Below are 23,086 nucleotides of genomic sequence, written 5' to 3' on the forward strand. Positions count from 1 at the left end.
GGATTGTCCCAACCCACATGCAAGACTCTGCACTTGGCCTTGTTGAACTTCATGGGATTCTCACAGGCCCACCTCTCCAGCCTGTCAAGGTCCCTCTGGATGGCATCCCTTTCCTCCAGCGTGTCAACCACACCACCCAGTTTGGTGTTGTCAGCAAACTTGCTGAGGGTGCACTCAATCCCAACGTCCATGTCGCCGACAAAGATGTCAAACAGTACCAGTCCCAATACTTGAGAATCCAAAACTTGAGAACCTAGTACCTAGGGCTCACTAGATAACATGGACTGATAACCTGTACATGACAATCCACAAAATTTTGTGCCATTCACCCAAGATTTGTCCAAGACGGACACTCAGAAAGACATCCATGCTTGCTTTGGGAGTGTGAAAAGAATAAGAAGCCAAAATTTCCCTTTAGAGATTTGTTCCCCATCTCCCAGAACAAATGTTAACTCTGTTCAGACCCACTCCATGGCCTTTTCTTGCAAACCCAAAGCAGCAGCAGACCTGCCTATACAAAGGGACTACAGATTCCCCACTATGGAAGGGTTTCATGGATGCGACGGACCAACATTTAATCAAAGACAGTCTCAGAGGAGGAGATGAGACCGGGTCATCTCTTGAAGTCCACTCCAGACCTATATTTTTTGGCTTCCTTCACTTTTGTGAACACTCCTATAGCAAAAAGAAACAGAAGTGGTCAAGTCAGGCTGCAGTTGGGTTAATGGCTAATTTTTGTTCTCTACAGTTACATCACTCTCAGGTGACTCAACTTTCCTCTGAACTTGGCTCTTTGGAGCAGGCAGCCCTTTGGACCAGATTTTTCCACTCGAAGCTGATCAACTTCAAAGCACCCGAGCTACAAATAATTAAAATGTTTTTAAAGACAGTATGAATATTCTACTTGGATTAATTGCAAGGGGGAAAAAAAAAAAAAAGAAAAAAAGAAATGGGTCATCTTATGTAAGAGACCGCAAACGAGAATAGAGAACGCAGCTGGCAGCTTCAAGTGGGTCCCCCCGGGCCGTCTTTCTCCACCATGAAGCCATTGTACATCAGGCAGCCCCTGTTCAGAGTGAGGCTACATCTGGAATAAACTAGCGTGCTACAGATCAGAAAGGAAGCACGCTGCCAGCGCGACGTGGGGAAGCTCGCCTTCTGCCTGCTCCAAGTGCATACCATCAAACGCTTGATTTCATAAGCACATCATTAATAAAACAAAAAGGAACGTTCCTCCTCTGAGGAGGGAGGGAAATAAATAAATAAATTAAAGACGTCGGAGCCGTTCTTCCTCCCTTTCACCAGCTAATTGCAGGGGAGTTTAAAGGGGTTTCACTGAATTTGACTGTGCCGCGTTCAAGAAGCTGCAAATCTATATATACAAAGGAAAAATTACTTTGAAATCTTGTATTAAAGGAAAGCTTGGCAGGAGCAAGGTGTAAACAAATGGAAAACAGAAACGCAGTAAGTAGTTAAAAAGCCAGACGGTAAAATGGAAAATGTAAAATAGTTGTCTACAAAAAAAGCACTTTCTGTCACAGCAGCAATTCAGCCAAACCTGATGCAAATATGTAACAATTTTAAAATAAAAACAGAGATAAGCCCTGATGAGAATACTAATAACCACACAAGGTCTGTAGGCGCACACTGACTGCCACAGGCCTTAACACTGCCCGCGGGACGTTCCCCTCCCTCCGTATTTCAACATGGATTTTTACTGTCTGTCTGCAGGGACCGCTTCCCACTCACAAACTTCACAGGTTCTGCCCGCAGGAGCAGCAGAAGTGAACAGCGAGCTCTTCCTCGCCAGCCACGAAGCTGCTTTGGAAACGTGACATTTAAGAGAAAGCTGTAAGTTTCATGCATTAAAAAAAAATGACCACAACCGGCTTGATAGGAGCTGTCAGTCAACACTGATCACACGCAGCTGAAAAGCAGCAGAAAAACCCGCACAAAATCTCCCAAACAGAAACGTACCACGTTCAGACCAGCACTAAGCAACTGCCTTCAAGCAACGACCAGTGCAGCATCCTCCTTTACGGGCACAGGGAGCACACTGGGGTGGCTGTACCAGCACGCCACTCCCCAGCATCCTTCACTGATGTGGGATAAATTAAAAGCCCTGCTCCCAGCTGCCTGCCCCACCCTGACTCAAATCGTGCCTCCTCCCAAAACCCCACTCCCCAACAGGCAGGTGGGAGAGATGGATCAGTAGCTGGGGAATTAACTTGCATGATCACATACCAGGCGAGCAGCTCAAACGCGTCAATCTCAAGATACGGTCAAAAGCTATCACTCTTCACATCACAGATATTAGTGTGAATGAGTCAGTACCAGAAAATCATGCCAAAATCTGATGTTTGCAGATTCTTAACAAAGCAATTATTTCATTAGTGGGTAATGAGTACATTTTTCATCCGATCTTAACCAGGTTATTTTTAAGGCTGATCTGACAGCAGGACTCCTGCTTTCATCTGCTACCTTGGGTTTTGTTTTCATTGTTGTACAAGCAAGACAAACAACTCCAAGACAAATTGAAAGCTGGGGAAAAAAAAAAAAATTCCTTTAAGAATCAATTATTCCAAGACAGGAGTTCTTTGTCCATCCCTACTGCCTATGAAAGTTTCTTAGCACTGAGCCCCTGAAGCCTTTGGCTCCTACCTCTGGCTGGTGCAAGCCACACAGTGGGTGTCTCCTACACCACTTGAAAGAAGCGAAATAAACCCAAAACCCGAGTAGCTCTTAATATGATTTACACAGTGTTGACCACGTGAACTTTCCATGTCCTCAAAATACGTAGCAGCCAGCAGCACAGACACAACGGCGATTGCGTTCAAGTGTCCACTGCTCATGTAACAAGTCCCCTTGTTTGGACAAACGGCCGCCAGACACTTGGCATCCTTTCACTGACATAAGACTACTTTCCTCATGGAAAGAGAAGCATCCTAAGGGATAAAGCACAGGGAACAGTCAAAAGTGAAAACACACCCTCCCACAAACACATAATTAAAATACACAAACCAGGCATCACAGCAGAGTGGATGAAAATTCTGCGACTTAAAGCAGACTGTCCTCCAGGGATCCACCTCCCGAGACAGACTGCTTGTTGACATCATTTCCTTGGCAAGGGCTTTAAACATTTTATCAGCCATTGCAAGCACCTGAACTACATCATCACCCCTTACAAAAATCTGCTGGAGTCATTTGTCATCCTGAGCCCATCACCATCTGGATTGCACCTCTCTGGGCTGCTCCCCTCTTGCCATCAACTTGAAGCTTTATTGCAAGATCAGCAAAAGGATTTCTCAGCTATCCCGGACCCTGGAGGGTTTTGGCAAGGCAATTCCTCCTGGGGAGCTAAGGCTTTTAAGGGTTACAAGGTGTTTGCGCTCCCTCGAGCATCCTGCCCAGTCTCATTCTCTGGCTGGGCTATAGGGAACGGCTAGTTGGCTAATTTGGAGTTTCTCAGAAAACACCCTTGCTGCCTGCTGTAGATTAAGGCCCATCCCAGAGTCAGTCACCCCACTCCCTTGTCAGCTAAAGAGGGTTCTCTAGTGGGGACTGGTATTACATCCATCAGCGTCAGGAATCCTTTGGGTTCACTCAGTGGCTTCAGCACCCTGCCTCAAAAATTAAGTGTATGTAGCTTTACAATCCCAAATGACCCCTGAAACATTACAGCACCTAAGCAAACAGCATACTCTATTTTTAGGCATGTCCACTTGGTTCCAAATGTTCACACTTAATGATTAAAAGATAAAATGGTGTGAACGTACATTTCAGCTACAGCCCGTCCTCTGCATTCCAGTTGCGGGTTTGCTGTATTTTTCATACCATACACAAAGTGAATAAAACAACCCACACTTTCTGTGTAGGTGAGAAATGCTTTCATACTGGTGCTCTCACCTACAGTTTATGATAGCTGAGCATGGCTGAGACCTCCTGTAACACAACCTCGTGCATATCTGTGCTGCCTTTGGGGCTCTTTTCAAGAGCGAAGACCCTGCTTCAAGACAACGCATTAAAACTAACTCATTACAACTTCACCATTACTGGATTATCTCTATGCCCAAGCCTCCACCACACCATTGGAAAATTCAATCCAAAACCAGAATAAAAGGACAGACCGGTATTCAAAATTACAACCCACAGCTACTACAGCTGTAGCTATCACTTAAATCACAGAAAAGAAAGGTAAAACCTTTAAGCCAGTTGAACAAATTTGGCAGCGAGTGAGACTTAACCCCAGAAAGTTGTGATGACAGTTGTTTCGTGGCAAGGTGGAAGATAACTGGCAGCAAAAAAAAATTAACTGTAATTTCACTATTAGTTACATCAAAGCACTTCCTGAAACCCCAAGCAAAAGCAAGGCCAAGTTTTGCCAGTGCTGTACAGCTACAATTAAAAGGCAGCCCTTGTCCCTAAGAGAGTTTACAACCCAAAACAGGCAAGAGAGAGGGAAGACACGCTTATCACAGTGCACATTAAAACTTCAAGACAGCAGACAGCCCCAGGATTCATGTTAATGAAAGTTGGAAGCAAACACAACAGATAAAAAGACATTAAAAACAGAAACAGATTCTGAGGAAGCCCTTTACATGACTAAAGGTATCTACATTAAAAACTGAAAATAGAGTTATTTATGTCTAAAACATGCATCATATAAGAGTCCCATAAAAGCCTTGATGAAACAGTAATTACTGCTTAGGTTGCCAAAAAAGTTGATGTAAAGCAACTTAGCTTCAGCAGCTGCAGTGGAGCTGTGAGTATTTACCCTTGTAAGTACCTTGCTCAGAGCAAGGTTTTCATTTTGGTACAGCAAGTGGATGAGAATTTTTTCCCCCCATCACATTTAAAAAAATAGTTAAATGCTTAACGCCAGTACATTACTTCAAGTTTCATGTTTTGATTCCTGTAACGCGCTATTAGCCTTCCTTTTCTGCTTGGCAAGGTAAGGAACATTTTCCATTAACCAAAATGCGAGGTAAGGCTGGCATTTACCAACGCTAATTGGTAAATATTGCTATAGAAAGGCTGTCAGCCTTTCCTAACTACAAAGCGGAACGCAATTCAAAAGCATTCAGCCTTTCCTGAGACAAGCCATTTTAATAAGAAAGCAATAATGGGCCCGAACAAGGAAGAAAGTCGCCGATGAAAGGACACGAAGTGCTGTGCAGATGCAGCGATACCAAAGCAAGCGCCGGCTGGCAAAGACACAACTGGTCTTTTACGTACACGCACGTCCCTGTCCGCCCATGTACACACTCACAGGTCTGGAGAGGGCTGTGGTCTAAGAAAGCTGAGCTCGCAGTCGGGCTGGCTAGGCACGCTGCTCCGGCAGCTGTGACCCACTGCAGGGTAACTGGGTTTAACAATGTGGAGCTGAGGTCTTGAAGCACTACTATACCACAGACCTCCCCCAAAAACCTCTGTGAGGCAAGGCACTAATATCCCCTTGCCTTCCCCTCTCCCTGCTTGTAACAGATGGTACATTGACTTCAGGAAAACAACAGACACACCTCACAGGACCACCAGACGCTGCCTTGTTTCCATCCTGGAAAGAAGTCCCACCACAGCCCCATGTTGCAGTGCTACCACTGACCCAGGAGACCTGGTGCACACCCTGCACTCCTCCCCTGCCATGTATTTCTCCCAGTAGAGAAATGCCTAAATGAAGAGCTCCAGCCCCTTTCACTGCCCTCCCTTCACTAATAGTACTTTTACTCTGCCCAATCTCCTTTATGCAGTTTCTACCAGTGAATGTTAAATTTGCATCTAGATTTCAATCCCTTACTAATTTGGATGCTTATACAGAAGCAAGAAGATTCAAGGGGGTTCTGGAGGTGTCTTGTTTTTTCTTCTAATGATTGGTGTTTTAAGGACTTTTCAGAGCATCCTGCTGGGGCCAGAAGAAGCAAAGGTGGCCAGTCCACCCTGGTGCACATCATCTCCAGCCATGCTGCTCCTGCCTGCATCAATGAAAGCCTCTTGTCAGCCAGCCAGACCTGGATCAGTTCAAGTCACCTTTGAAAACTACACTCCCATCCTCGCACTTGTCAACCTGGTCCTTGTGACCCTCACGGTCCTGCCTGTGATCCCTGCCTGTGCCAGCTGTACCTGGCCACCTCCGGGAACTTCTTAGGGGCTGAACACCTATGGAAGCCATCCATCGCTCTTCCAAAAATACCATGATAGAGAAACTGAGAACAAAACCCAGGGATTCCGTCCTACCAGCAAACACAACGAAACCACAGGATTGGTATATTGTGAGGAAACCTCAGAGCTTCCTTCTCTTTATCGTTTTTCAGCTGACTCCAGCAGCCCCTCCCCGTACTCCTCTTTCATCTATGCCTTTGTAATTACCAGCCTACAAAACACCACCCTGTCTCAGGCCACTGAATAGAAGAAGTAAACTTTGATTTCTGTATTAAACTCCCCAGTCTTCCTAGGATGTGACGGATCATTACCCCAGCTCAGAGATTGCCTGGTCTTAAATCACTGCCCATGACTCCCACTGCAGCCAGCCTGGGTCTTCTCCAAGGTCAGGTCTGGTTTCCAGACCTTCGAGATCCTCCTGCCAGGCAGATACAGCCTTGCTGCTCTGAATCCACACATTTTAAAGGGCATTTAATTTCATCCTAAAGATACTGCAGCATAACATAACCACCTGTAAACATTAAATGCTGCCTGCTAATTGACAGGTACAATATTTACGTAGGGTTACACACCAGCAAACAGCCTGGCAGATTCGTTTATACGCAGTGATAGCAACGTCAAGTGCACAGGAGAGACGGACCAAGATCTGGGAGATGAAAGCAAGCCTGGAAAAGGGGACTGACACGCACAAACCAGCAACACAGGAGTCTCCCGGCAGGTTCCCTTGCCAAGCAGAACTCTCTTTGCCTCCCGTTTCACCGAGCATTGCTGCTGTTAGGGGCACGCAGCCAGAAAATGGGAGAACAACCCCACGCTCGTGGGAGAGGAGGTATCCTGAAAGCAAATGACACGCACGACATGCGGGAGCCTTAAAAGCTGTTTTCAGTATGACAACTTCAAACTAATTATCTATAGGGAGAAAAAGAGATATTCCTGCACACCATATTCCAATTTCACTCATTCTCCAATCTGTGTCCTGGGCAGTGGAGGGGGAAGGAGTGGTGGGGAGGACCAGCGGGGTCCTCCCACAGCCACGTCAGTTGCCAAGCAGCTTCTGCAAGCCTTTCCTCCCACCTGCAGCCAACCTCCAGCCCGCTGCAGGCCAGCTCTCATCCTCTCGAAACGATCACGGTGCTCCCTGAAGGAGCAGGGCTGACAGCCCTGGATATTCAATTAGTTAATGGGTGGAGAAGATGGGGAGCGCGGGGCAGGCAGCAGGGATGGAGCAGCTTTCCCCACGGAGAAGGTGCCCCACCGATGCACCCTGCTCCCACTCAGGAAGAGATAACTCATCCCGTGGCTACTAGAGGTTTGGCTCGCTCTTTGAAGCCTGGAAGGAGGCTGCAACTTCTGACAAGACACCCTGGATGCCATTTTCAAAAGGCTCCTGACACAACTGGATCTCACACGCCTGAGTGCCAGGTCACACTTTGAAAACAGAGCTGGAAGTGAGATTTGAGGCTCCCAGGTGTCTTTACTCCTCGTCTTTTTTTTTTTTTTTTTTTTTTTTAAGCAAGATTCAAATAATTTTCAAAGTTTTATGCACTGCCACTATGTAATACTCACTAAGAAAGTGAATTAAGCCATTCACTAATCTGACAGTAGCTACCTCAAAGAGGCTAAAGTCACAGGCTTCTATAAGGCCCGCTCATCTTTAAAAAGCAAAGGATGAGCAAGGCATGCTATTCAGGCTCTATCTATTCACATTTCTCCTCATTCAGATGTCAGGAAAATGTAATTAATACTGACACATACAGAGGTCATATCTCTAAGCACAATATTAAGGGAGGGAAAAAAATTAAAAGAAAGTGAGAAGCAATTTTACTAAAAGACTGTGCCTCCCAACAGGCTCCATGACAAATACAGTGTATCTGAACAGATTATAGCTCTTAAATTTCCAGTCACTCCACTACACTTTTACATTTTACAAAGCCACTTTCTATGTGCTTTGCATTAAAAATGTGTTTATTGCTCACATTGACACATATATGTTCTGAATTTAACAATTTACTTCTCAGATTAAAATGACTCAAAACGTCAAGGTAACACACTAGCACAAGACAGCTCTGGATCAAGAGTTTCTTTGTGTGTGTATACATATATATATACACACACACACATATATATTGTGTGCATGTTTTGGCCTTCAACTTCCTCAAAACAAACTCTGACGATCTTCATTTACAACATGTGTTTGATTAGACATCTTCAGAACAGATTCAAGAAGTTTTTATATGGACTAGAGCTTTCAAAATACTGAAGGATTTATTTATTTACTGTATACTTTTAATGTTTTCTTTCAGAAAGACTACAATTATAAGACCTGCAAGAACAGTACAAAAACATCCTCCCCTTCCTGTTACACCATGAAATGCAACATGTCTCACTGATGGGAAGAGCAAGTCTTCTTAATTACGATTCTTTAAGACCAGCTTATTTTAAAACTGGTTTCAGCCCCTCCAATGCACTTTAAGTCAAAATAGTTTAAGTTCACAACCACCACCACCCCTGCAGTAGCACTGGGGAGCCCTAATTCAGAGAACGCGTTTAAACTCATGCTTTCCTCAGAATTTAGCGATGAGATGTCCACTCACACTGCTCTGTTACTAGCTTTGAAGTCTTAAAACCAAAACCAGCTGCTGCAGCAAACCCCAAGCCCAACAAAGCAGTGTTCATCTGTTTATACTATAAGCGTCTCTGGAAAGATTGGCAGACAGCTCTTCTGGTGATAAGATGCATACTGAAACCTGATCAAGGCTTGGGTTATTTTTCCTTCATCCAGCAATGCTGTAATTCTAGCCAGGCAACAAACCCCAAGATCTCCATTAGGATGAAGAGAGAAGCAACGAAAGCCCCAATCCCACTGTCATCCCAAGCATTTACAAATCATCCATCTCATCAACTCAGAGCAAAATTCACAGTAACTTTCATGTGGTCCCCAAACACTGGCCAAACAAGCTCTGTAACACAAATAAAGGCACAGTAGTCTGGTGCATCAAAACGGGAAGCTTCAATTCCAATTTTGAAGGTGCTCTTGAACTCAGACAGAGCTAAACATGAATCCCCAAAGGACAAAATGACCTTCCACTGACACCTCCTGCCCTGGTGTCGTAAGGTCATTAGTTGTTTCAACAAAAGAAATCCTGAGGCCAACCCTGACAGGTCAGAGATATAAGGACCTTCCCCTCCATCACAGATGGAGCATGACTGAGGTTTCTTACAATTATTATTTAACTCTCTAATCCTCCTGCCCACCTGTTTTGGACCCCATCCCACAGCTCAGCGCCCTGACAGCTTGGGTTGTCACTCGGAGGCTCAGTCCGAGGACACAGCACTGAAATCAGGGAAACCTCTTGAGGAATTCCTTTAATTTGCCTACACTCCTGCTGCTTTGTTCTCTAGAAAAACTCAATGTAAACGTACCTGGGCGGAGTAGTCACCAACATCTGGCATGCCACCATCCGACAGCCGGCACCGGTACTGTCCACCGGTGCCCTGAAGCTGCTCTTCCCCATTGCTTTCTGCTTCGGAGGTCTCCGGCTGAGTAATCTCCACCTCCATCGGGGTGCAGTGCCCGTTGCCGTGCTCCGAGCCCAGCTTCTCTTTGCTGTCCTTGCTGCCCGGTGTTCTGGTGATGACCCCAAACTTCCTGGTCCTTTTCCCATTCTGAGCGGCTCTGTCGCCGGGTTCGGGGCTGGGCTTGGCTTTGGGGTCGCAGCTGTTGCTGTTGTTGCCGTTGGAGGGAGGAAGTGGGGCTTTACGCTTGATGCGGCGCAACATGATCAGGTAGACGAAGCCGCCATTCCAGCACTGCTCGGCCAGGTAACTGCAAGAGAAGGGATGTGTGAGGATTACTGACTGCTTGTCCCACGGCACCAGCATCCCACCCTGGCACCCCAACACCCTGCACCCCATGATGTTCATGCACCTCCTCAGGCAGCTGATTAACCAGTGAGTGGATACGTTAGGACACTGCCAGGCATCAGCAAACGCTCTCTTCCTTCAGTATGAGAGGGAAATAAGAGCAGGAATAATATCAGGAATACCAGCCATTCAGGCTGATCCCACCACAGCTTCACACAACAACTGGTAAATGCCATCAAACAGGTTCCCACCACCCCTACCTCCAGACCTGCAGCACAGCAACATGGAAAGGTGGAGCAAGCAAAGCAAAGCAGAGAGTGTCTCCAGCGGGGCATTAAAATAAATAAGTTCTTTAAAAAATTAAAAACCAGGCAGGCTTCATTTGTGCAGCAGCCCATAGAGCATTTGCATCTGAAATGAGCCTCCTTAGTGAAACTAATCTTCTGCTTCAGCATAGGTACGTGTTTTGAAGGCCCAAGGGAAAACAACAAAAAAAAAATACCAGCCACGGGGGGTAAGCAGGCGTAGCGCCAATGGCCTTGGTACAGCAACGCGTGGCACTATAAGGCGTCCTGGGTCCCATAAAGGGACATGGAAATCAGGTGGGTTTCCTTTTCAGCAAGTGTATTCCAGTCAAAGCAAGAGCCAAGTCATCTCAGCTGTGCAAGGAGCAGCCACCAGGTTCTCATACCAGAGCAAAGCACTGCCTCTCTCCCTTCCTAAAATCTCTTGACATGCCTTGAAAGCATTGATGTTTCTGCTTCAAGCAAACACCCGGCGTCCTTACAGAAACTGCACCCGCTGATGCAAAAGGGGAATCTAACTTCATGCCTCTTTTGGGAAAGGATATACCTCAACCTAAATTCTTAAAATATTTGGGTTCTGAGCCAAGGGTGTAACCAACTGACAGTACAAACAAGCTGGAATTTGTACTTAGCAGGTTTGCATGTGCCCTTTCACACTAATTTAGGCCCAAAACATATATTGCCTTTCTCACTAGCGAAAGCAGCAAGAATTTCCTAGAGCATCAAATAAGCCTCTGCTACAGCTGCAATGAACTACTCACTAACACAAAGCAGTTGGTGAACCTACAGCCATCAGAGGAGATGAGAAACTAGGTGTGGAGCTGAACCATAGAAGATCCTAGGAGAAAATAAAACACAACTTGTGGTTGAGAGAAGAGGAGTGACTCAAGATTCCTCCACCCTTTTTTTTTTCCCTCCTCAGTGCTTGCAGGCTAATTTTTCCCTTTCCTTTCTTAAAAGTTGTTAGGCCTTAAATACAACCCTTCAAAGTTATTCCTGCGCGGAGGTGACTTAATAGCAGAACAGGAAAAGCAGCTATGATAACCCCTGAAGCAAACTTTTGTACAGACGAGTGACGAAAGTCCTCTCAATTATTCAAAGTAATCTGGATCAGCCTGGCACTGCCTGAAAATAACACTATGGGTGTGCATTTCTGTCCGGGGACATGAGGTGGTAGTTTCAGTCCACTTCTTCCCAAAGCTTAGATGTACCCCCCAGACAAGGATGGCATTCAAGTCACTTATATTTAATTAGGGAGACTGATGCCCCAACGAATATGGCAACTACGCAACCTTAAAAACAGCCCTGGAGCAACGGGGGGGAAGGACAAGTATGTTGGCTGTGCCAAATTTCCCCAATGAATATAATCCAGACTCCAACTCCTTGGACAGTCCACTCAGTTTTCACCAGACAAGTCTTTTTTTTTTTTTTTTTAAATCAAAACAAACAAAAAAACACATTAAGAATATTTAAATTAAGCCCTAAAACCATCTTTTTCAAAATGTCTGAAAGCAGACAGCCAACGAACCCCACTGGCTGGCAAGTTTCTGCAGCCAAGGTCAGCTGTCTGGGTGGCCACAAGGTGACACTCGGCTCAAGGAGGCACCCAGAGCTGGCAGGATCTCAAGGGTTAGCCTAAAAAAAAAATTCAGAACTAAGATGGAAGTATTTTTGATTATCAAGTTAAAAGAAAAATTCTTTTAATCAACAGAAAAGGGGAAGTTTTGTTCCAGAAACAATACGGGCTGCCTGTTTTTCGCATTTATCTTTCAACTCAAATTTCAAGGCAGCCAGTAAAGTTGATTAAAATTCATGACTTTTGCTTGCAGCAATACCACTGCACTCTGATCCATCATACATAAGCCTGATAGCATTGCTTCTCCTGGCACATGGAAACAGCAAAGCAGCTCCTCTTCCCACAGCCCTGTGGCTCGCATGGGTGCTGCCCACCCTGTTTTTACGCAGTCAGTACTGCCTGATGTGTTTTTGTGCAGGTGCACATATGTGGGCCTTTTTTAAAACACCGATTTCTATCTCCAAACTAATCATTGATGTATTTTTGAGAGCAGTAACAAAGCACATGCATTAATCAACTACTTGATTTAGGAACCAAGTGGAATGTGAGGGAATTTAGCATATGTCCAAATAAAGTAATTTTATAGCGGCAAAATCAATTTACTGTTTCACCTCCACTTGTAGCACATTTATTCTGCTCATAAAGTGTAAAGCTACGAAAAGGGAAGAAAGGAGGGAGGGTTTTTTTTTCTATCCACTGCTCAGAGACAACCATCCCTACAGTCTGGAGCAGAGTTACAGTGAGCGGTAATAGACGCAGCTGCACCGAAGTCAGCGGAGCCGTGCTGATTTACTCCATATGTTGAGATGTCCTACATGTTCCAGGCGTGCAGCCTGTAGTAACTCATGGGTTTATGTCTTCTTGAGTACTTCTCAGCAGTTCAAAGCACACAATAAGTTTCCAGGGAAAACAAAAAGTCTTCTCTGGGTCAGTGAGTAATTACTTTTGCATGGCAGCGAGTGATTGCATACACCGGATGATGTCAGGTATTTCCAGACAGGATAAATGCAGTTGGTACCAGTGATGCAATAAGTGGCATCATTATCTCAGCGTTTATTTCAAACCAAAGACCAGGCGTCCCATGCTGGAAAACCAGCACTGGCGTAACACCAATCTCATACGACAAGACAGGAGACTAATATACCAAGAATTTGTGGTCATTTGCTGTATCACCCTCCCAAGACAGGGCTGTTAACCAAGAAGCCTGAGCCACCTGTAAGCTCTGCTAAATACTCACTGCCTACTCAGCTGGCTTCCTCTTCCTTTGCCATTTCTTCCCCTATTTAAGTAAGAAGCCAAAAAAAACCCCACAGAAGCACAGCAAGCTCTCAACACTGGACAGAAGACAAGAAAGGTCGTATTAAATGAGTGAGAACCTTCAGATTTTTAATCACTTTCTTTTTATCAATCCAGGAGCATCCCATGCCAGAAGGGAGTAACAGAATGGATTCAATAAAATGCAACTAACTATTCAGCCTGTAGATTGCAGAAAACTGCAAAAGCTAAACAGGACCCAAAATCTGACTTCTCAGGGGGTTTAATGTGCACAACACATTTTTTTTTAGATGTGGTCCATTTAGAGCACTCAGAGATTTTAGCAATCGACACACCGTGTCTGAGATAAGGCAGGATCAGAGCTGATATGCATATGCAGCTCTCAGCACAGATCTGGGAAATCAGCTGCAACCTCCAAGTTGTCACTTAGTTTGAACATGGCCTCCAGCTTGGATGGAGAAGGTGCTTGGAGAAAAAATACCCCTAATGCAGCTCCGACTCATCCAAATTTATTGAGAACTGAGACTAAAACTTCCTATTCCCCATTATGGTTGGCAGGGGATGGAGTAGGATTCAGTGAAAGCCCTGTGCCAGTGAATGATTACATATAACAAATCCTCTTATCGCTGATTTTAAGAATGCTAGAGATTTTACCTGCTGACCATAAATCTAGTTACCAAACCAAAATGTTTTACCAGCAAAACATCCACCCACACTTTCTGTATCTGCCAGTCTTTGCAAGGTAGCATCAAGTCCCTTTGGCACAGCTGTGAGTCCTCTTAGACACTGTGCCATCATCTCCCCAAGCCAGGTCTAAAACATCACCGAAACATCGTCTTGGAAAAATTTCCCACTGGCATGCTCAGTGGAAGGACCACCCAGCTGCTCCTGCTGCTTTGATCTCACCCTGGCACCAGCTCCGGTAAAGCCCCAGTCCGTATAAAGCACCACCCTTAAGCTGTGGGGTAGACTTGGTCTCCTCTGTAGGAGAGGAACCATGAAAATGTTAATAATCCTCAAAACTTGGGGGAAATTATTTTAGAATTGAAACGGCGCTGGGAAGTTACCTCTTGCAAAGCTCAACCACAGGTTGGAAAATGCAACTAGTGGTTGGTATCAGGGAGCATTTAATATTCTTCTTGTACCAGAATTATGAAGAGACGGACATGTCTGCTTCCTTTGGAGACTATTTTGAGTCACGCAGCCAAATCCCATTGCTCCCCTACACAGCTGAACTGATTGCTGCGATCATAAAAACTGATAAACTCACTGAGTTTATTCCAAGTTCCTTGGCACGTGTGTGAAGTGTCAGGCTCGGAAATGGTGTCTTAGAGCAAGCTAGTAATTTTTTCATTTTTATATATATATTTGTCTGCATATGAATATAAAGGTTTACAGACTTGACAAGAGCATGCTGTGACAAGCTCTCCGTCGCACCCCATCTCACTTGAAGAAATGCAGATGGCCGCACTGAGCTACAGAAAAACCAAGGCAGCCACAAGAAAGCATCTGGATCCACTTTAGGATCAGAAATACTGAAGAAGTATGTTTATTTTACACTAATACTACTATTTAGCATTTCTCCAGAACCTTTCGTCCTGATAGATCAGTAAGTGCTTTGGCAACGATACACACAGAGCATCACTGACATCTCGCCAGCCGGCCCATCGTGCAGCTCACCAGGGCACGGAGGAGAAACCTCAGCCAAGACAACCGCTTTCAGAGCTCCCCTCGGGGACCTGTAACATCCTTAGCAGGACAGACAGACCACTAATTTTTATCCTCTTCTCTAACAGACTCTGGCACGGTAAAACATCTTGAAACTCAATCTTCTTTAGGCTGGAAAGATGCAGGGCAGCACAGATGCTTGCAGAACTGAAACCTCCAGCCTCAAGAAGGACTGAAAAGCTAAATATAACAAACCACCTCTCCATGACACCGGCCAACAAGCCAACTTGCTTTTCAGGTAAGGCAGGGCAAATTAATGACTAACAGGGTACAGATTGGTGGAAGGGCACATGGCTCCCCACGAAACCCTCACCTCACTGATCTCATGTGCGAGAACAGCCAGCTGAGGACGGATTTTGGCAAGCACCAGGGGGACCTTTCACAGGCTGCCTTGTCTTTGGGCAGTCTGCCTTAATGCATGCAGGCGAAGTCTTGGCCAAACCTTGCTGCAGCCGAGCTTGCAAGAGGTTTCACCTCCTTGGGGCTGCAGGGACACCCCACGGCCAGTCCTCTCCTCCACCTCCCTGGAGGACTAAGCTCTCCAAACACAATTTATCTCAGCAGAAAGCAATGGCATTGGTAAACCTGGCTGCTACTTGAACATACTGCTGCAGGCACAGAGCTGCAGCACACCAGGAACGAGCCTGATCCAGCACCTCGTCACCGACAAGCCCTCTCCTGCCCCAGGCTCCACGGGCCATGACACACAGACGCACAGGACGCTATGTTCTCTGCCTGTCCTAATAAATAGGGGGAAAGGCAGAAAGGGCAAAGGAAAAGTCAATCGCGGAGCCGAGAGACTAACACCCAGGGAGTGGTACAAGGCCCCAGGTACACAAGAGGGATCCCGTCCACCTTTTGAGGACAAGCCATCCTCAGCCCTCGGCTGGTCACCCAGGTTAAGTGGCACCTCCCTGAGCCTCACACAGGCTGTGGATCACTACGCCTTATCAGGTTTTTCTCAGGAAAGCCAAATCAGTGGCTATCTGGAGAACAAAACCCTGAATCCATTCTTTCTGTGTATGGCACATGTTCCACTATTAAATTTATTGCAAGGAACACAATTAGACGTATTGAAATCTTGAAGAAAAAAACAATCTGGAAGTTAAATTTCAAGGTATATTTCTGTGGCCTTTTATAAGCCAGTAGAAACCTGCTTAGTGCTGACTAGACCCAATCCTCCGCTGGATTAAAACCACCCGTAGCTTTGAGCATCACCCTGTTTGTTCTCACCGCAGCAACACTCGAGCTGCTTGCAGGCTACCTGCTGTCAGGCTGTACAACACTACACCACACCAACATCTCGGAGATGATATAGGCAGCAGCAAACAGATGGGGCGAGGTCTGATCTTCATGGCTCATCAGAGAAACCAAGAGTCTAAGACCAATGCTCCAGCGTCCAACAGCCCCTGTACAAACACACGTCTGGTAAGGCTGCCAGGATGCCCCACGTAAGACCTCTTTGCCTACTGTGAAATCCTGAACTCTTGGGAAAGTTGAAGAGAGAGCAGAGAGAGGATTGCTGCTGCGTTTGCGTGGGCTCACTGCCTGCTTGCAGCTTTTGCTGGAAGATGAGATTCAGATCAGCTTTGCAACACAGGGCCATGACTAAAGAAAGCCTGGTGAGACACCTCACCCTACCTCGTATCGAGGCAATGGGAGAACTGAATTCCTTTTCCCTTGCTGTGCTATAGATCCCTCGCACCACCCCGGGTGAGTCTTTCCACGAAAAAATACAGGGATGACAACATGTCTTATCCCACAGAGTTGCTGCAAGGTCTAAGGTGGTGAAGCCATCGGCTTTAAGTATTACAGTTTCATAAACATCTTACACTTGGGATCAGACAACACCAAACATCACCACACTTTCCTCCCGCCCCACATCCTTTACAAAGGACCTGATCTTACTAAATGTGCAACTCCCACAACTTCATCTAAAAGTCCCGAGAGACAGATGTACATGATGCTTCTTGGGCTTAGGTCCTGCAGACAGACTAACAGGTATTAAGGAGACAAATTCTACCTGTTCATAGGTTCATAGATTTCTAGGTTGGAAAAGACCTTAGAGATCGAGTCCAACCATCCCTAATCCCCAATAAACCATATCCTCAAGTAGCTCATCCACCCTATTCTTAAACACATCCAGGGATGGGGACTCAACCACCTCCCTGGGCAGCTTATTCCAGTGGCTGACAACCCTTTCAGAGAAGAAATACTTCCTAACATCCAACCTGAATCTCCCCTGACTAAGCTTATGCCCATTTCCTCTTGTTCTATCACCCATCACTAATGTAAAGAGCCCTTCCCCTAACTCCCCACCATCTTTTCTCAAGTATTTATAGGCCGTAATCAGGTCTCCCCTCAGCCTCCTCTTCTCCAGGCTAAACAGCCCCAACTCCCTCAGCCGCTCCTCATAAGTTTTATTTTCCAGCCCCTTGACCAGTTTAGTTGCCCTTCTTTGGACTCGCTCCAGGAGCTCAATATCTCTCTTAAAGCGAGGGGCCCAAAACTGGACACAATATTCCAGGTGCGGCCTCACCAGTGCCGAGTACAGGGGCAGGATCACTTCCCTGCTCCTGCTGGTCACACTATTCTTGATACACGCCAGTATCCCATTGGCCTTTTTGGCCACCTGGGCACACTGCCGGCTCATATCAAGCTGGTAGTCAGCCAACACCCCCAGGTCCTTCTCCGCCAGGCAGCTCTCCAGCCACTCCTCCCCGAGCCTATAGCGATGCTTGGGGTTTTTATACCCCAAGTGAAGGACTCTGCACTTGGCCTTATTAAAGCTCATGCCATTGGCCTCAGCCCAACGATCCAGTCTGTTCAAATCCCTCTGAAGGGCCTCCCTACCCTTGAGCAGATCGACACAGCCTCCCAGCTTGGTGTCGTCCGCAAATTTACTGAGGGTACATTCAATCCCCTCATCCAGGTCATTGATAAAGATGTTAAACAGAACTGGACCCAGCACTGAGCCCTGGGGAACCCCACTGGTGACCGGCCTCCAGCCAGATTTAGCCCCATTTACCACCACTCTTTGGGCCCGGCCATCCAGCCAGTTTTTAAGCCAAAGGAGGGTGTGCCTATCCAGGCCAGCAGTTATCAGTTTCTCCACCAGAACACTATGAGAAACTGTATCAAAGGCTTTACTGAGGTCCAGGAAAACTACATCCACAGCCCTTCCCTCGTCAACCAGGCGGGTCACCCCATCATAGAAGGTGATCAGGTTTGATTGGCAAGACCTGCCTTTCATAAACCCATGTTGACTGGGCCTGATCACCCGGTTAACCTGTATGTGCTCATTAATAGCACTCAAGATAACCTGTTCCATGACTTTGCCCGTCACCGAGGTCAGACTGACAGGCCTGTAGTTCCCCGGATCCTCCTTCCGCCCTTTTTTGTAAATGGGGGTAACATCCACCAGCCTCCAGTCCAGCGGAACTTCCCCAGTGAGCCAAGACTGCCCAAAGATAATGGACAGGGGTTTGGCAATGACATCCGCCAGCTCTCTCAGGACTCTCAGGTGGATACCATCAGGCCCCATAGACTTGTGGGCATCCAGCCAAAGGAGCAGATCCTTGACTCGTTCCTCTTGGATCACAGGAGCTTCGATCTGCTCTCCCTCCCTGCACTCAGACACCGAAGGCCAGCTCACCTGGGAACTGCTGACCTTATTATTAAAGACTGAGGCAAAGAAGGCATTAAGGACCTCAGCCTTGTCTTCATCCCTAGTGACTAACGTACCCCCTGAGTCCAGTAGGGGCTGGAGGTGATCTTTAGCCCTCCTTTTGTTATTAATATATTTATAGAAAGACTTTTTGTTGTCCCTTACGGAGCTGGCTAGTCTAAGTTCCAATTGGGCTTTTGCCTCCCTGATTATCTCCCTACATGCCCTAACTTCCTCCCCGTATTGATTCCTGGATGCCTGCCCGTTCTTCCAAGACTTATAGACATCCCTTTTTCTTTTGAGATGTTCCCAAATCTCCTTTGTTATCCAAGCTGGTTTTCTACCCCGGCGGCTCGACTTCCGGCACACAGGGACAGCTCGCTCCTGTGCCTCCAGAATTTCCTTTTTGAATAGTAACCATCCCTCCTGCGCCCCCTTACCCTTGAGAGCTGTCTCCCATTGGACTTTGTTAACCAGACTTCTAAACAGCCCAAAGTCAGCTCTCCCAAAGTCCAGCTTGGCCGTTTTAGTGTTCCCCCTCCTAACTTCCCCTAGAATTGAGAATTCTATTATCTCGTGGTCACTAAGCCCCAGGCGTCCTCCAACCTTCACATCTCCCACAAGACCTTCTCTGTTCACAAACAGCAGGTCTAGGGGAGCTCCTTCTCTAGTCGGTTCACTAACCAGTTGTGAGAGGAAGTTGTCCTCCACACTCTGCAGGAACCGCCTAGACTGTTTCCTGACTGCCATGTTATACTTCCAACAGACATCAGGCAGGTTAAAGTCACCCATAAGGACAAGGGCTAGTGAGCGCGAGACTTCCCCCAGTTGTTTAAAGAATAGCTCATCAGTCTCACTGTCCTGATAGGGTGGCCTGTAGCAGATACCCACTACAATATCCGCCTTCATAGGCCCCTCTTTGATTTTCACCCACAGACATTCTACTAGGTCATCCCCAACATTTAACTCTAAACAGTTTAGATCTTCCCTTACATACAGGGCAACCCCACCACCCTGCTGTTCCTTGGTGAGCAGCACAGCGTACAAAGAGAAGCGGTCTAATCCAGCCAAACCATCATGGCACGGAATGCTCCAATTTGTTAGTTCGTATCTCTGCTGTAAAAAGACAGATAGCTGGATACATGGCCTTGCTCACAAATACAATTACCAGTTACAAGACAACTAAGCAATTTAAAGTGACTAGTTATCAGTTTAAAAATGATAAATACTAGCTTTCTACCTTTGCTGCAAGAGGCCAAAATGATACCAAGCTAAAACTGGGCATTAGCACCTGCAATTACTCCCTGATCCATGCTGTATTACTGCTATTCAGATGCAGTCTCCTCGACCACAACGATTTCCCACGCTTCAGAAGACAGTCACTGCTCTTGAAGCTCCAGGCAATACGAGTACCAAAAGATTTTTGTTTGGTGTCCTGTGCAATTGCCCTTCACTCCCAATTGCTCTCCATGCAATTGATCTCTTCTCGAGGACTTGGGGAGAGGTTGAGTTTTACACCTCCTCTACACTTTTTCCAAAGAAGGGGTCAATTCACCTTCCTCCTGGAGCACAGGGCAAGGACAGAGACACTTGGCTGCTTCACACCTCCTGGTAACACAGCTGCAACAGCCCCTGCCAACAACAGAGAAACTTTTCCCCTGCTCTGTTTTTACCAAATACATTTTCAAAAATGTCTTGATTTGGGTATGCTCCATCTGAATGACCATCAGTGTTCGGTGCATGGGACCTCGCTAGAGCTAGTCCAGACTAACCCCCAAAATAATCCTAAAAGTGGAGGTCAGGCCTCAGCTCAACAGTTCCACCTTACAGACCCTCTCCCTTTTGGGCTACACTACTGCCTAACGCAGACAGGGGGTAATTGCTCCAAGACCCTAACGAGAGTATTCCCCAATGCATTCATCTGAAGGAAGCTTGCAAAGATCACGGCTATCAAGTCCACGCACGATTTTCTGCACGGACCCAACCAGGTTCTTGCAGACCATGCCCAGCACACACACAGGAATACAAATAAATTCCTGTTTACTTTTTGCAGTCATTGCAGTAAGTTACAGAGCAATGCTCAAAGTGTTTCGGCTGCTACTGTTAATTGCAGAGATGCAGCTTGTCATCATTAGTTCAGATGTTCGGCTCTTTTTAAAACAATACTCCTGTATGAGGCAATAAATCTCAGAAATGTGAATAAAGAGGCACTGGAACTTTGACTTTCAAACCAAGATAATATGTCAAAATAAAGATTTTACTCTGCTGCAGATCAATTTGCATTGACTGCTATTTGTTTGAAAATACTCAGTCTTCCAGGGCAGTGACTTTCCTTCTCCGCACTGTTCCTCCTGAGATGTAAGCCCAAACAAGTTCACATTTGCAAAACATGAAATAAATCACCCATTTGGAAAGCACACGTGCCTCACATAAAGAAACAAGGAAGGGGTCAAAAGTCATCCAGGTGTGACCCATATACACACCTCGCCACTCTATTTCCAGGGCTCTCCACCTTTTGCCTAGGCTATTTTAGGATCACCCCTCTAAAACAACTTATTTCTAAGCATCCAGCTCATGTCCTTCCTTCTTCCTCCCTGCAAACCTTTTCTCTAATGCTGCCCCCGGTTTCCAATCACACCAGGCAGCAGTGACAGCCGGGAGTAGATTTAACCTGCAAGAAACGGTTTGTACTCAAAATCGAATGAGAAGGTCAGCATGGGAGACATTCTTTATCACAATCCAGGATTTTTGCACAGATGCAGCACCCGCAGCGGGTGCCACAAAAAAATCCCACGGGTGACTGTGAGAGCCCCCTGGTGAAAAGCTGCCCAGTGCAGGGTGGGGGGGCGGTCCACAAGCCCATGGGGGCTGGATTGTGTCCCCAGCTGGCACTGGTGACGCAGCGCAGGGCAGCGCTAGCAGCAGGCCCAGGATATTCCCCGGGGGTCACCCCTTTGGGATAAAACTTCCTATTTTTCCCCTAATCAATAATTATCACAAATGCCCAAAAGGGAGGAGAAAAAACACATCCCACTGAAAGAGTTTTTATTCCAGCAGCAAAGTTTTGCAATTATATTTTTAATAGAAATTAAAAAAAATTAAAAAAAAGTCTCTGCAACATTGTTTTCTCAAACCACATTCTTTAGGTTTCAACATTAGTTGTAATTCCCAAGGTACCTCTTTGCACTGAGAAGTTAAGGTTTTGAATGTCTGCGAGCAATGAAAGGGAGAGCCAGCAAATTTAATCAAGTCTACTTTACAGCAGGAAGCGGTACACTGGGGTAGTGGAGACTTACTTCCAATGTTTTTGCAAGCTTACTTGAGCTCCTGAGAGGAGCCCTATTAACTGGGAGAGGCCAGGCTTGAAATAATCCTGCAACTGCTGGGGGGCAGATAGGGAAGGAACAAATTGAAGACTCTCAGATTTATTTGAAGGGGCCGATTTTAGCAGCAAGGGCTATACGCCTTCAAAAGACCACTCAGTTTTGGGTATGTTCCAGGATTCTTCCTAATACTGAAAATGGTAGCTACTGCATCGGCTGCTCCCTCCTTACCACAGGGGAGCAATGCCTGTCGTTCAGCACCCTCAGATCTTGCGATTTGACCAAGAAGCTCACAAAGCCAGAAATGTGCATTTGAGATGAGAAATTCAGCCCTCTGCTAACACCAAAAAAGAAACCGTAACCCTCCATTGGAGCAGGGGAAAAGCCTGAAAGTGTGATCTGACTATGCCATAAAAAAACTTAAAAAAAAAAAAAAAAAAAAAAACAACCAAATTAATAAAGGGAAAAAAAAGAGCTGAAACTCATACACACAAACGCACCCCTCCCTACGTACATTACTTTTTTGTGACTTTCAGGCTGCAGGAGGCCTGAGGAAGAAGGGAAAAGGAGTGAATCTTCCACAAGCCTGCTCCTCGCGGCGGGACCCTCGACATGCCCCATGCGACGCCGTTACCCATTGCCATGTTCATGGGCAGCACAGGACGGAGCCAGCCCACCCTCCAGCCCCCCACCCCTCCCAGCCAGGCCATCAGTGCTCCACTTCACCCGCACCCGCTCTCAAAAGAGGGCATTTTTGCCTTCTGAGGACCATTGCCGGCGGGGACAGGAGGTTTATTTAGCTATTTAACACCGCTACTTTGTTCTCGGCCGTGACGACAGGCTGCGCACACAGTAAATCCTGGGGATGAAGTGCTTTCGGCTCTGACCATGGGCTTGCTGAACCGTGCTTCCTCTGCGTGCTGCGACAGGTTTCCAGCCATAATAACCCCACACAAAGCGCCGTCTCTCTTGCTCAACAGTTTCCGTCAGTCACACCAAACCCTTCCTCTCCCACCGCCTAACTACATCTTTGATATTCCTGACGTTTGGCCAGAATAAAGGACTCGCCTCTCTAAAACAAGCAAACCATGCCGGCACTCATTCGGTTTTACAATTCCCCATGAGCACAAACATTTCCCATTCGAGCTCCCTGGCGACGGGGCTGGGGTTATTTTTGCCCAGGCAAGTGCAT

The 23,086-nt window shown here is 46.4% G+C and overlaps 1 protein-coding gene across 1 annotated transcript in view; it reads right to left on the reverse strand.

Annotated features, from left to right (window-relative positions):
* The window catches only part of PDZD2 (PDZ domain containing 2), a 144,223-nt gene that overhangs the window by 56,507 nt on the left and 64,630 nt on the right, over positions 1-23,086 (reverse strand). Inside the window, exon 2 of the mRNA XM_086629575.1 lies at positions 9,580-9,982. Coding sequence (XP_086485701.1) covers positions 9,580-9,982 — 403 coding nt within the window. The remainder of the gene's footprint in view (positions 1-9,579; positions 9,983-23,086) is intronic.

The sequence above is a fragment of the Tauraco erythrolophus genome, chromosome Z, assembly GCF_009769465.1.
Source record: "Tauraco erythrolophus isolate bTauEry1 chromosome Z, bTauEry1.pri, whole genome shotgun sequence".
NCBI lineage: Eukaryota > Metazoa > Chordata > Aves > Musophagiformes > Musophagidae > Tauraco > Tauraco erythrolophus.